General features: G+C 56.1%; 1 protein-coding gene across 1 annotated transcript in view; it reads left to right on the top strand.

The window, feature by feature from the left end:
* Nucleotides 1-8,078: 8,078 nt before the first annotated feature.
* Nucleotides 8,079-14,645, top strand: part of SCARA5 (scavenger receptor class A member 5) — a 38,607-nt gene continuing 32,040 nt past the window's right edge. The window contains exons 1-3 of the mRNA XM_050895135.1: nt 8,079-8,285; nt 9,650-9,771; nt 14,402-14,530. Of these exons, the coding sequence (XP_050751092.1) occupies nt 9,660-9,771; nt 14,402-14,530 (241 nt within the window). The 5' untranslated portion in view covers nt 8,079-8,285; nt 9,650-9,659. The remainder of the gene's footprint in view (nt 8,286-9,649; nt 9,772-14,401; nt 14,531-14,645) is intronic.

The following is a 14,645-nucleotide window of genomic DNA, read 5'->3' on the forward strand; positions in this document are numbered from 1 at the left end:
AAGTAAAATAAAACATAATACAATAATAATAATAAAAAATAATAACAATAATAAGAATGAAAAAGAATATAACAAAAAAAAGGAAAAAGAAAAAGGAATAAAACCCAAGGAAAAAAAAACAGTGATGCACAACACAATTGCTCACTACCCGCTGACCGATGCCCAAGCAGCGATCCGCCCCTCCTGGCCAGCTCCCCCCAGTTTATATACTGGGCATAACGTTCCATGGTGTGGAATACCCCTTTGGCTAGTTCAGGTCAGCTGCCCCGGCCGTGCTCCCTCCCAGCTCCTTGCACACCTGCTTGCTGGCAGAGCATGGGGAACTGAAAAGTCCTTGGCTGAAGATAAGCGCTACTTAGCAACAACTAAAACATCAGCGTGTTATCAACATCATTCTCACACTAAATCCAAAACACAGCACTGTACCAGCTACTAGGAAGAAAATTAACTCTGTCCCAGCCAAAACCTGGACAAATGCTCATCCATTTGGATTATCACCGATATTGAACCTGTTTTCGGGGCCAGAATACATGAAACCATGCTGCAAGGGGCAATTAAAGCTTGCCAGGCTGGGAAGTGCAGGGATGTCACCTTCATGGTCACCATGGTGCTGTAACAGCCTTCGTGCACAGTCCAGATCATAGAATCATTGGGTCATAGAATGGGTTGGAAGGGACCTCCAAAGACCATCTAGTCCAACTCCCCTGCCATGAGCAGGGACATCTTCAACTCGATCAGGTTGCTCAGAGCCCCGTCCAACCTGACCTGGAATGTTTCCAGGGATGGGGCATCTCCCACCTCTCAACAATTTCTTTCTTGTATCTAGTCTGAATCTCCCCTCCTTTAGTTTAAAACCATCACCCCTTGTCCTATCACTACCTGCCCTTGTGAAAAGTCCCTCTCCAGCTTTCTTGTAGGCCCCTTTAGGTACTGGCAGGCTGCTATAAGGTCTCCCCGGAGCCTTCTCTTCTCCAGGCTGAACAACCCCAACTCTCTCAGCCTGTCTTCACAGCAGAGGTGCTCCAGCCCTCGGATCATCTTCATGGCCTTCCTCTGGACCCGCTCCAACAGGTCCGTGTCTTTCTTATGCTGGGGGCCCCAGAGCTGGACGCAGTGCTGCAGGGGGGTCTCACGAGAGCAGAGTAGAGGGGGAGAGTCACCTCCCTCGCCCTGCTGGACACGCTGCTTTTGATGCAGCCTGGGATGTGATTTATGCCGTCCCTAAAGCAGGTGGTCAGAGATCTGCCCAGATTGCTCCACAGTTACATGCCGGCAGGATTAGCCAGGTCTTGGGAAGCGCACTGGACAAGGATCATGGTGAACAAGGTCATGCCATCGGCCAGAACCTGATGTGCTCCCACCCAGCAGCAAGTTCTTCCAGGACTTGTTCTTCAGCAGGACTCCTGGAAAGAGAGCAAGAGTATTGCAATCCCGGAACGAGGTCGGAGAAGGGCATCGCATGCCCCTACAGCCGTATGTTCTTCTTCAAGGAGATGGTGCTCAGCTGGAGACAAGTATGAAAATGAAGGCAACCCTGCCGTTTCCCTCTGCGAGCTCTGCTGTGCCTGGCTTTCGTCTGGGATGGATGCTTGGCTTTCTTGCTAAGGCACTGGCTGGGGGCGTGGGGCAAGGTGTGGGAGACCCATCATCGGAGCTGAGCCAGTGGTTTGGGTTTCTCCTACAGCCGGTGAAGGGGGAGGCTCTACAGGAGGTAGTTTTAGCCCCACCTGTTTTAGGACAGGATGCATTATCCTGTAGAGATCTTTATTTTATGCTCAGACAGGCTGCTAGTGGCCGAAGGAGGCTGCGGGGAGGACGAAGCAGAGGCAGAGGGTTTCTTGCTGTCCTTTCCATACGTTGAGACAAGCAGGAATGACCTGGGAATCCAGGAACAAAAAGATCACGAGGGGATGTATAAAAGAGCAGAAGAAGACGTGGGGGTTTTTTGTTTTGTTTTTCTGGGCAGTTACATAAAAATTGCCACCAGCAATTTTGAAATTTTTTAAGCCATCACTCATTTTTTAGTAGAAGCAAAGCAATAAATGAGCTAATTCTCTTGCTAAAGTCAAATAAACACAAAGAAGCAAAATCTCATTAGCCATGCTTTTGGCTTGGCAGGACAAGATGACCCTACTCTCATCCTCCATAAAACAACCCTAGAGAACTTTTTGTATCCCAGTACATCTTGTCTTCATTCCCTCAGTCATACATACGTCTGGTGAAATGTTTACTGTCATCTAAGCTTGCCTGATCTCTTCTCAAATACCCCCACGAAATTAATCTTGGAAACTCAGCTGCAGGCAACCTGGTCTGGGAAGCACTCAGATCTTTCTTCTTCCCCGAGAAACCTAAGACAGCACGGCTTTGTCCAGTCACTGAGGAAACTAAAAATATCTCACCATTATTCATTTACTTAGGCAAAGCTTCCAATTGACTTACGTGTCTCAGCAAGATGCTCATCTCTCCCCCAATTGCTTCTAATCGTCCTACGGCCAACAGCCCCCAGCCTTTCTTTACCTGGAAAACCAGGACTGATGTACTGCATTAGCAGTGCGATATATAAATCACAGTGGCGTTTGCAACTCCATCCTTTTCTGTTCTGTGTTCGGACAGGATAAGAAAGAAAATTAGTATCTTCCTATTTCCAGTTCCCCAAAGAAAAGAAGAAAGTGAATTCATCTTGTGTCCTCTGATAAAAGAAACTCGCCTTGATTGGCAGAGAATAAAAGAGCAATGATCAAACCCTCAGCCCGGGCTGGCCTGGGGAGAGGATCCTAACGTTGACCTAGAGGCAATGTCAGCAGCATCCCCCATCTGCGCCGCTCCCTTGCAACGGAGCTCCCCTACCCTTGCTGTCCCCTCGATCCTCCCGTGCCTGGGAAAGCAGTGACCCCTGGAGAGACAGTGAGCGGGGGAGAGCCCATCGTCTATCTAATGGTCGTTTAGGAGGGACCTCTAATAACCAGTAGTGATTATTCAGCACTGGGTGCAGCAGAACTGTGTTTAATGATGAGCCACAGTCAGCTCCTGCTTCAGCCTCGGGGCAACACTAGGTAGTTTGCGAGATGCCCTCCTAGAAGGTAATGGAAAGGAAATGGGAACCCCAGGTGACCAAAGCACGATGGATTTGGTCCTAAGCTTGAGAGCTAATAATACTACCCTGCACTGCAAGGAGCTCCTGGCAGCGTGGCTGGGTATGTCCAGCCCAGGATACAAACTCAGCCTTAAAAGCCTGTGCAATACATGCTTTTGAGGCCATGCTATTAAAACACCAGTCAAGTCAGCTTGAAGACAGGTTCGTTGTTATTATGGGCACTTGGAACTGGAAAAATGACACGTATGCACACAAATCTCTGCCCGCTGGCCATGGGGACACCACCAGTGTGCCCTGGCAGGGTGGAGAGGGAGCATCCTGAATCCCTGTGCACTATTTGGCCTGTTGGCCAGAGATCACTGCTCCAGTGAGTGGCTTTAGCAGCGTAGATGCAGCCCAACATCTCTCAATTTTACTATCTTAATTCTGCGTAACCGCATGGTGTGCTCCGCCTGCTCCTGGGCTTGGAAGTGTTTGTTTGGATTCTGCTGGCAAAGGAGGCTTTGGAGAGATGCTGGTAAACACTTGACGTCAATTCCTGCAGACAAACATCATCATGAAAGCCCCTGAAAGAGAAATTCTTTCGAAAAAGAAGAGTGTCTATGAGTCCCTTGTGTTGTCCATCCAAAGCACCTTGTTACGAAGGTAGGACAGGTTCTCCATCTGATCCTGCGTCTGCCACTGTGAGTTCGCTGTCTGGCCCTGGGACATGTTTTCCCAGCTCTTGCGTGGAGTCTAGCTACAGAAGCCTTTAGTTTCACTGGCTGAAGAAGGATGTGTAAATTTGTGCCTTTGGGTGACGTGTTCAGCGGGTCACAACCTTACTTCCAGAGAAAATGTGTGAGTTCCAAAACTTACTGCATAAATCCCTTGTCTTGTTGACACTGTTGTCCCATCCCTTGATCGTCAAACCACGTAAACTCATCATGCTTCTCTTGTGGGTCAACTGGAGGCTTTTCATCCCCGGTACAGAGAGAGCAGCATGTGGGGTTGGGGAGCAGAGACCTTGTCAAAGGCTACTGGGGAAAGCTGGAGGGGAACTGGAAGGAGGTAACATGAAGGTTTTGCTGTTGAATAAAGGAATTTTTTAGGTTGGCAAAAGCAGTTTGGGAAGAGGGGGATTGGCAGGTGAAAACCTGCCACTGGCCAGTTCTCGGGCAGCATGGCTTTAGCATCAACAACAGCACGTTGATGTTTCCCATCGTTGCAAGAGGGGTTGCTCGGATAAGCGGGAAGGAGACATGCGAGCGGATTAAAAAAACCCATCTGGAACATGACATTGAGGTGGGAGGGAGATGTTTGAAAAAGCAAAGGAGACGACGAACAGCCAGTTCTAGGGTCTGACGGGAAGTGACGCTTCAAAACCTGCTGTTGTCAATCCAGAAAGCGTGACAGACAAATTAATGGCTGGACTGGTGGTCACTGCAGAGCACTTCTAATGCTCGGTGAAATTTTATGGACCGCGTGGGATGTAGCGACTAAGATGACAGAGTGATTGCGCAAGACGCAGGTTGTTCCGCAATGTTCTAAATGTGACGGTCTTTGGAAATGTCAATGAGAAAATGAGCTCTTGATCGGCTTCAGCTGATTTTTGTTTGGATTCAATTCCCTGGTTGTCCCCAAAGCGAGCTTTGCCGTTTTCTTACTTAGGAAGCAAAATTATAGTTTTCTGGGTAGTAATTTCCTAGCTTGGTCCCTTCCTTTCTTGCTTTCTGACCTCATGTGAGCTCTTAGACCTCATGTCTGGCCATTCAGATCATTCTTGTGTGTTGAAACCTGATGGATTCAGGCTGTGATCACACACGCCAAGACTCATCACAGTTGTTTGAGTGAAGTTCCTTTACGCTGGCCAAAGATCTGGCATGCTGGCTTGATGGGAGATGATGGACACCTAGGTGGGATATAGGCTCACCTAATAAACTCCTCATCTGCTTTGGGTCTGGAAGATCAGTTTTGATGCTTCCCCAGCAGGTTTTTTGGGTATGCCCAGGTCAAAGCTGCCATCACTAGCGTCACAACCTTGGCAGTCCCAGCAGATAATAGTGCAAACTGGGAGTTCCTGGAGCTTCATGGCTCTGTCACCTGACGTCTGACGCTGTCGTCCTCTGCGATAGCAGAGGCATATCATTAAGATGCTGGAGAAGGACTTTTCCAACATGCTCAGCCTCACCTTTCATCCTCGGGACCAACTGGTTGGGGTGCTGCCAGGCATGGTCCAAATTCTCCTCTCTGGGGCCAGTGTGGTGGGTGGGAGAGGGCTTGGGGACAGACTTGGGGTGCTGTGTGTCTTTTCCCACCGTATATTCCGAAATAAACAGCTGGGGTCCGCGACCGCTGAGCATACTTGTGTGTTCCCATTCATTTCTACCGAACACGTTATCATTTTCTTCCCCTTCTACGAAAAAAGAGGCCAACAACTCAATCATCTGTTTCATTTTGCTCTTCTCCTTGCAGTTTTCCAGAAGGAATGCCAAGAAATCCAGGTTTTGCCGAAATCCCTGTGACAGATGGACTGACCAAAAAGACCTGCAAGAAGAGTGTTTCTTTGCTTTTTTTTTTATCAATTTTTTTTTTTTTTGGCTTTTATCCTTAATTGCTTTTAACCAATCAGCTCATTGCTTTTCTGTGTTGACCGTCATGCGAGTGGGAATTTTAGAGATGTTACGGGTTAGATTCAGTAGCTTAAACGCGGGCTCGTAAGGACCCAGGAGGGTGTGGATCTCTTGTAGGTCCCATGTCACATCTGCCAGCCCCTCGTGAAGGGGCTTTTCCCCATGCTGGCCTTGTCCGGTGAGCACTGGAGGTGCCTCAGCTGCTTTGTTGAACATCTTTTAGGAAATAGGGACGATAGATGATGTGTATGAGTTTAACTGCATTTATACTAAAAGTTAGTTGCAGCTTGTGCATAGTTTTTATACTCTTATAAAGGCAAATCCCTTTTTTCCTCACGCATTTCAGTTTTCCAGTAGAAGCCAGCAGACTGAGACTCAACCTACGCCTGAATCAAACCCAGAACCGTCGAACGGCAAATTTATTGCGTGGCATATAAACAGAGAAGGCTCTAAAGATGCAAAAGTGCAACTCTGCTAGAAATTACCTGAAATCTAATAAAATATTAACCTTTTTGGATTACACGTGACTGGGTTGGGTTGGGTTTTTTTTTAATGCAAAAGAAGTAACCGGACTGCTTGGTCGGGTGTTTTGTATTAAGATGAAACCTTGGGAATACTCTACAATAATTGCCTTTATTTGCTGCAGCTTCGGTTTCGTTGGGGCAACGTTTGCAGATGTTTGGCCAGGTCTGAACGAAGCACGCTTTGATAATGCTTTTGGCCTTTCCGAGAGGAAAGGCAGCTCAGCAGTGAGAGCCCTACCCCAAGCTGTTCAGACCTGGAGTGTGTTGTCTTTTCCTTGCCCCAGACCTTTGGGGTGTCCTTGGTAGGTGTCCCAAGGTGAAGTTTTGGTCAGGGGTGGCTGCGAGAGGCAGCTGCCACGGACTCGCATTGCACCGTGCTGGGAGGGGACCTGCTGCCGTGTGGTTGTACCCCTGGAGATCTTTCTTCGTGATGGAAGAGGCAATGTGTGTCCTCAGGATGGCACCACGGGCTGGACATGCCCCTGGGCAAGGAGCGCTTGCCCTTCTCCCCCCAGGTCTTGCCATCCTTTCTCCAGGTCTAGGTCATGGTCCCAGTATGTTTGTGGCCTCCTAAAAGGTGTGTTGCCATCGCCTGTCTGGTGGCATCTGGGGGACCGAGTGGCTCATCGCGTGATGCAGCGTGCTCAGCTCTCCTGGCCCCGTCATCCTTACGGGTGGTGAACCAGACACGAGCCAGCAGTGACCCCACTGTCCCAGTCAGCCCAGTGCTCGCTCTGGCACCATTGCCAGAAAGGCAGCGGTACAGCCAGGCACACCCACCCCAACGGGACACCAGTCACCCTCCTGATCGTGCCACCAGGCCAAGCCAGTCCCCCCGACCCTGTAGAGATGTTGGAGGGTGCTTTGCTCTGCTCCAGGACCAGGGAAGGTGTAGGGACACGGGGTCCTGGGGACCGGGCTATGAGCCCGAGTGGCCTGGGTTAGCTGCCGGCTGCAGTGGGGAGCGGGCAGCACCCCAAAGACAGTGAGGGACTTGCAGCAGCACATTAAAGCTTCTTCCCCACCTTGCCCCCTCCCAGAGATTGACCATAGTGGGTGCACGTCTTGCACCACTCTGTACGGCCCACACCAAGGTCGAGAGTATATTTCCCTCTGGTCCTCTGTGCCTCAGTTTCCCCGTAGGTGCAGCGGGGAACAAGCACCTCTCCCTTCTTCGGGGGCTGCCATTGCTCCTGCCCGCCGTGCGCTGAGCTGGTAGGGAACTGGGCAGCGAAGGGAGAGCGGAAGGCATGGAGACCCACTGGAGCTGGGACACGGACCGCCCCATGCACCCACCTCCTGCCCCAGGGGGTTTTCCAAAGGGAAACTCCACACCCCACCCCCCCCCCCCCCGACACCCGTGAAGCCGAGCGCACCCGGGGGATGCTCCGTCCCGGCTCCCCCTGCCCCTGCCCGGCTCCCCGGGGGCTGCTCCTGCCCCGTTCCCCCGCGGATGCTCCGGCTCCTGTTCCCCCGGGGGATGCTCCTGCCCCGGCTCCCCGGGGGCTGCTCCTGCCCCGTTCCCCCGGGGGATGCTCCGGCCTCGGTTCCCCCGGGGGATGCTCCTGCCCCGTTCCCCCGGGGGATGCTCCGGCCCCGTTCCCCCGGGGGATGCTCCGGCCCCGGCTCCCCCTGCCCCTGCCCGGCTCCCCGCGGCCGGGGCGGCCCGAGGCCGGCGAATGGGCGGCGGGGGCGGCCCCGGAGGGGAGGGGGGGGTGGGGGGGGGGGCGTGGGGAGCCCGGCCCCCCCTCCCTCCCGTTCCCCGCCTACAAAACCCTCCCGGCCGAGCGGTCCTTGCTCACAGCCTCCCGGCTCCGCAGCCGCCCCACCGGCTCCGCGCATCACCCACCCCCGGGGACACCCCCCCCCACCCATGGGAGGCTGGCGGGGAGCGGCGGCCCCTCTGCGCCCGTGGGGAGCTGGCGGTGAGGTCGGGGGCTCCCCTTGCTGTCCTCGCCCCCTTGTCCCGGCCACCATGGCGCAGCCCGGGGACTGAGCGAGAAGGCGAGGGAAGGGCCCACGGGAAACTCGCTCCCGCGTGGGTCCCCCCAGCAGGTGAGCGGCGTCGCGGCGGGGAGCGGGGAGAAAGGGGACACGCAGCTCCGGGAGAGGGGAGCGGGATGGGATGCGGGGATGGACACCCCCCCACCCCCCCGCGTGGGGTGGGCGCGGGGGGGCTGGTGTCTCCCCGAGCATCCCTGCGTGGGGAACCGGCACCCACGGGCCCTGCCGCTGCGCCCCCAGCCCTGACATACAGGAGGGGGGAGTGAAGTCTGACTCCACGGTGCTGCGACCTCCCCCCCCCCCGCCCCGGGGTTACACGGGTGATGTCTCCCCCGTGGGAGTGGGACCAGGGGCTGGCGATGCTGCTCCCGGCCAGGGAGGTCCCTGCCCAGCCTGCTCCCAGCGGGGCTGGTTTTAGCTGGGGGGGGGGGGTGTAGCAGGAGCTGGGGGTCCCCACAGAGCACGGCACCCATGTGCTGACAGCGAGGGGTGGCTGGAGCTGGGGGAGTCGCAGGGGTGCACGGGATGAGTTTGGGAGTGCTCAGCAGGTCCCACTTAGTGGGTGATTTTAACTCCTTCCACACCAGAGCCCTGCTGGGGGCTGATTCCTCCCCGGCCGGGTGCTGTGATGAAACTTCGGTGGCAGAGGAGGCCCAGCCTCCCCCAGGGCCCACGGTATTCCCTGCGGGCACGGACCTGTCCCTGGGACCAGCCCAACTCAAGCCTCCTCACCAGAGAGGCAGTGACAGCAGGATCAGGCCCGTGGGGAGAGCAGGCTTGGCTCACGGTCGGGGTGCTGGGTTATCTCGAGGTGGTGTGGGTGCAGGGGTACCCCAAGCTCTAGGGGTGAAATAGGTCCTGGGGGGCTTGCATGCATGCACTGAGCCCCCATCTCGCCAGCCCTGGGGAGGGACAGATATCCAGGGCATGCCCGGAGCAGACGCCAAGGCTGGACATCTGCAGGGAATGTGGTCAAGCAGGGGTGGGAGGTAGGAGCTCCTCCTTGGCCAACGAGCAAGGGGTCTGTGTTGGCGGTGAGGATTTCACCAAGCTGCAAGGCCGCAGGCAGGACTAGCTGGTGGTGGACCTGCGGTCCTGCTGAGCTTGCCCACCGGCTTCTCCCTGCATTCCCTGAGGCGGTCTGGCTCTCGTTTGGGGCACTGACAAGCCCAGCCCGGGCCATGGGCAAGGCAAGAAACCGCAGGCTGAGATGCGGTGGTCAGCTTTGCCAAGCGAGAGCTTTGCCAACCCGTGGCACCAGGTCCGCCTCCCCAGCACCAGCCCACACCACGTTGCACTGGACCATGGTGCCAGAGCCATGCAGGGTACAGGATTAGCCAGGATCGGGCCCCTGCCATGTCAGGATATGCCATAGCCACCAAGCACCATCTCATGTGCCTGTTCTGCTCCACCAGCAGCAGGAGGATGGAGAACAAGGCCATGTACCTTCACACCTTCAATGAGAGGGAGAACGGCTCCATCTTCGAGGAGCCCTTCGAGGGAAGGAACCTCTCCAAACTGAATCTCTGCGAGGACGGTGAGTATGGGCTCTACGTGCGGCTCGGTCTGGGGTCGGGGAGGGGGGGCTTTGAACCTGGTGGCAGAAACCTGGAGAGCTTCTGCATGGGGGGGACAGGGGAGCTTGGCTTGCTCAGGAAGAAGCTGAGCAATTTGGTCCCACACAGGCAAAGGTGTCTGGCCTGAGTTAGGTGCTCAGCTCCAGCCGCGGGTCCCAGGGCACCGGAGCAGAGGGAGCAACCCCTGCCCCGGGATGGAGAGGTGCCCAGGGTGAGGGTGCCATGGTGGAAGTAGCACCATGATCAAGGTGTGTGCCTCAACCGGAGCAGGAAACTTCTCCTCTCCTGCTGGCATGGCCTCACTGGGAGAAACACTCAGGGAATCCCATTGCAAGGGGGTTTCTGTGCCTCCTCGCCTGTCCCCCCCCTTTCTGGTCTGACGGGGGGATGACAGACCCAGGGCACCATGGGCCTCTCAGGGTGCCCAGGATCTCATTCAGTTCTGCCACTGACCAGGGTTGTGCTCCAAGGAAAGTCACTTTGCTTGCTAAAGGTTGATTTTGGTGGTTTTTGGTTTGTGGTTTTTTTTTTTTCTCCTCCAAGCCTCTGGCTCTCTCGCATGCGGTCTTGTCCAGAGATGCCTTGCAGTGGGGATGGCAGCACCAGGGCTGTGCAGCAGGACACAGCGGGACCTGCTTGTATCTCCTGCACATCTTAGCTGGCCTCTATCTTCACTGTGGACTTGCTGAGCTCTTTTCCTTCACTCTTGCCTCAGGAAATGCTGTCCATGTTTCACCAGATCCACGCTTGGTCCCCAGGCAAACAGCCCTGATGAATTTTTCCCGAGGCCCTTGCAGCCCGGGTGGGAGAGGCCAGGGTGGCAGAGTTGGGTGCTCAAGCAGAGATGAGAGGTCCCCTTTGCTGGCAGCTTTGCTTGGAGACCTGTGGGGCTGCTGGGGAAACTCATCTTGTTCTGAGCAGGCTTCCCAACACTGCTGTCCCCCACCACAAGCATGGGATCGGGGTGATGGGGGACTCACCTTCCCAGTTTTAGGCACGTGGGACATCCCCAGGGTACGATGGAGAGCCCTGGGCGCTTCCAGAGGGCAGCCCCTGTGCCAGGCTGGGCTGCAGCCAGGCACTGAGTGAGCCAGGAACACCCAGCCCCGGACAAATTGCTTCTGGATGCTTGCAGGGTGCACATGGCTCATGGTGGTCTTTGCAAGAGGAGATGTGATGTTGCTGCGTGGGCGTCTTTTCCTGCCCTCCAGCCCCCGGGATGGGGACAGCTCTGGATTCAGAGGGTGGATTTCCCATGATGGAGAAAGCTGAGTCTTGATGTCATTCCCCAATCATTAATCTTGATGTCATTCCCCAAACTTGATGTCATTCCCCAAACTTGATGTCACCCGCAAGGGTCCCCCTGCTCTCAGCAGCATGTCTGCTCCTGCCTCTGCCGACCTTCCTGCTGTCGGCTGGTAAAATCCAGCACCCATCCCACCTTCCTGCAGCAGAGAGAGGGGCAGATCCTGCCCAGGGGCTGTCCCCATGCTCTGCCACGCTGCAAACGTGGCGGGGGGGGGTGGTGGAACCTGGAGGGAGCGATGCTGGAAGAGATGGGAGGGAAGAGTTGGTGTCCTCCATGACTGAGGCCACCATTCCCAGCAGAGACCTTGCCCTGGCGTGGGGCAATGGCAGGGAGGGTTCAGGGTATCTCCCTGGCTTTGGTAGTTTTGTGGCAGGTTGTCCTGGCTCTCTCAGGGCAAATCTGCTCATCCATAACTCACCCCGATGCAGAGCTGGCCCTCCAAGGAACCCCATTCCCATGGGAGAGGTTGCTGGAGCGAGGCTTGTGGGGCTGTGCCTGGTCCGCAGCCGCACAGGGCAGGGTCAAGGACAACCCCGAGAGCTTCATCGTGAGGATGGAACCACTCAAGTCCCTCCCGGGCTTGTGAAAATGCTCCGTGTGGGGCTGAGGACCAGTGCTGCAGCCTGCTGCTTGCCAGGACCCCCAGGACAGCAGCCCCGGACACCCCCCAGGGCTTGGGGGATGACAAGTCCTGGCTGCTTTCAGCCTCCCACCTTCTGCAACCCCACTGACCGGGCGGGCCACAGCTCCAGCTCCCCTGGGCATGGGCAGGGGGAAGAAATATTTGCTTTTCCCCTTGGTTACTGGCCGGAGCCCGCCCGTGGGCTCCTCGGAGCAGGCTGTTGTGAAAACCCTGCTTACGCAGCTGCGGTCCCTCCTGCTCTTCCGAGAGCAGCAAAGAGGAGTGGGTGGTTCAGGGCCCAGGGCCAGCTCCTCCTGGAGTCTCCCAGGACCTGATATAAGTGTTAATGTCAGAAAAATATTGCAGCTTTCCTCGTTCTGAAACCCTCGGCTCCATCTGTTTGGCCAGTGACGGCAAATGGGAACCGCGTGCGGGTAATGAATAGCAGATGGAGGGGTCCCGGAGGAGAGGCACCGCCTTTCGCACCTGAGCTGGGGCGCCTCGAGCACCCCACATCCCCGCGGGATCCCCTCCGGGTGTCAGTGAGCCTGACCTCAGCACTTTATCATTTCGGAGCCCCAAAACGGGGCTGAGGTAAGCGATACACCCAGCGTAACCCTTTGCTGGCTGGAGGCTTTTGCAAACCTCCCTGTCCTCCAGCAGGACAGACACGTGGACCATCAGCTGGGGAAGGGTGAGGGTGCAGCGGGGAAGGGTCCTTGCCAGGCTAGGGACACCCCCAACCCGTTGTACCTCCTCTCCATCTCTGGCACCCCAAGGGCCAGCTTGGTCCCACAGCTCCTGCCCCACGGATGGGGATGGGATGGGGTGAGGTCTCAAAGCCCAGCAGGGAAGGTCTCAGCTGGAGGTGAGCATTGCTCATGGCCATGGATGAGCGTGGTCTCCTCCCCAGGAGGTTTGGCTTTGGGGCTGCGGTGCGTCACCCTTTCTGCTGGGTTGATGCAGGCTCTGGTTCGGTGCTACGCTGGGCCTGGGAGCTTAAAGGGCAGAAAGCAACGGGACAGAGCCACCCAAATGTCAAGGGGGTGGGAGTTTCGGACTCTTCCTCCACCTTTTGTTGGTGTCTCCTTGGAGACATCTCAGATCTGGCAAGGGGCAAAACCGGGCGGCGCTTGCTGACCTGGCATGAAGTTGCTGGTTCACGGCTGCTCTCAGAAACCTTGTGCTTCTGCAAGAGTCCAACGCCAAAATGCAGGCACCCAACGCCCGGCACCCCGTCCCAGCAGCACGGGGTCACCCAGAGAGCCAAGGCGTCAGGCTGAAGCATTACTGCAGCCTTGGGGCTGGGGGCAGAGGGCTGCGGGGTCTGTAGCCACATCAGGCTCTGGCTCCCACCTAAGACCACGACCTGGCCCAGATTTGAACACGAGCTCGAGCTTGGAACATGTGCAAAGCCCAAAACAAGATGACTTTTCCCTGCCGCTGAGTTCACGGCACAGGAGCCTTTCCTCGTCTTTCCTTGCATTTTCCTCCCGGCTATTTTATTCATAAAACCCCACCTCCTTCGCGCACAGCTCTTGCTGCTCAGGGCTTGTGGCAGCGTCGAAGAGGAGCTGGATCACAGCTAGTGCAGGTTTGGGCAAGCAGAAGCTGGCAGGGATGTCAGGATCCAGGCATCTTAGAATCTTAGAAATGGTTTGGGTTGGAAGGGACCTCTAAAGGTCACCTAGTCCAACCCCCCTGCAATGAGCAGGGAGATCTAATCTAAAGATGTAAGGAAGAAGTTCTTCCCTGTGAGGGTGGTGAGGCACTGGCACAGGTTGCCCAGAGAGGCTGTGGATGCCCCATCCCTGGAAGTGTTCAAGGCCGGGTTGGATGGGGCTTTGAGCAAGCTGGTCTAGTGGAAGGTGTCCCTGCCCATGGCAGGGGGGTTGGAACTAGATGATCTTGAAGGTCCCTTCCAACCCAAACCATTCTGTGATTCCATGACCTTCAACTCGATCAGGTTGCTCAGAGCCCCGTCCAACCTGACCTGGAATGTTTCCAGGGATGGGGCATCTCCCACCTCTCTGGGCAACCTGTGCCAGTGCCTCACCACCCTCAGCGTAAACAATTTCTTCCTTCTATCTAGTCTGAATCTCCCCTCTTTTAGTTTAAGCCCATCACCCCTTGTCCTATCTTCCTCCATCCCCTTATTGCTGCCTGCCTCCTGCCTGGCAGGGAGAGTCCCAGGGCTGCAGGCAGGGGATGGGGACGAAGGGTGGGAGCTGGAGGGGTGACGGCTCAGCAAGGGTGGGTGATGCTGATTTTTTCCTACCTGGGATCCCCACCAGGCCCTTTGCACCCCAGCTCTGCCCGTGCAGGAGGGGAGATGTTTGCACGCTCAAACTGGGCTGCCTGCCTCCAGCCCAGACCCACAGCACGAGCGTGGGCAGGATCAGGCCTGCCCCTGCCTACTGCATTGCTGATGGTGTCCCGGCTGCGTGGGAGCCTTTACTTGGGAGCATGGGCTTGTGCCAGCATCGATGGTCCCGACTCGGGGAAAACCGTGTGGATCGACACTGGGGCATGCAGAGCTGTGCCTGCACCCACGAGGCATTGCCGAAATTCTATTTGCAATATTTTCTCCCGGTGGGAGACGGAGCCCAGGCAGACTGGGTGCACGATGCTCTCCCTGACACCCCGCTCTGTCCCCCAGGTCCCGGGCAGAGGATGAAGGCAGCAGGACGCTGCAGCCGGCTGGGCTCCTTGGCGGCACTGAAGTACGCCGTGGTGGGACTCTACCTCCTCGTCTTCCTCATCCTCGTCGGAGTCTTCATCCTCGCGGGTAAGGGCTGAGCCTGGGTCCTCCCTGTATGGTGCAGCGGTACCTTAGGGCGATGCTCCCCTGTGTAGGAGCTCAGAGAACTGGGTCTGGCTGTGGGCATGGGACCACGTTTCTG

This window comes from Gymnogyps californianus, chromosome 3 (assembly GCF_018139145.2).
Source record: "Gymnogyps californianus isolate 813 chromosome 3, ASM1813914v2, whole genome shotgun sequence".
NCBI lineage: Eukaryota > Metazoa > Chordata > Aves > Accipitriformes > Cathartidae > Gymnogyps > Gymnogyps californianus.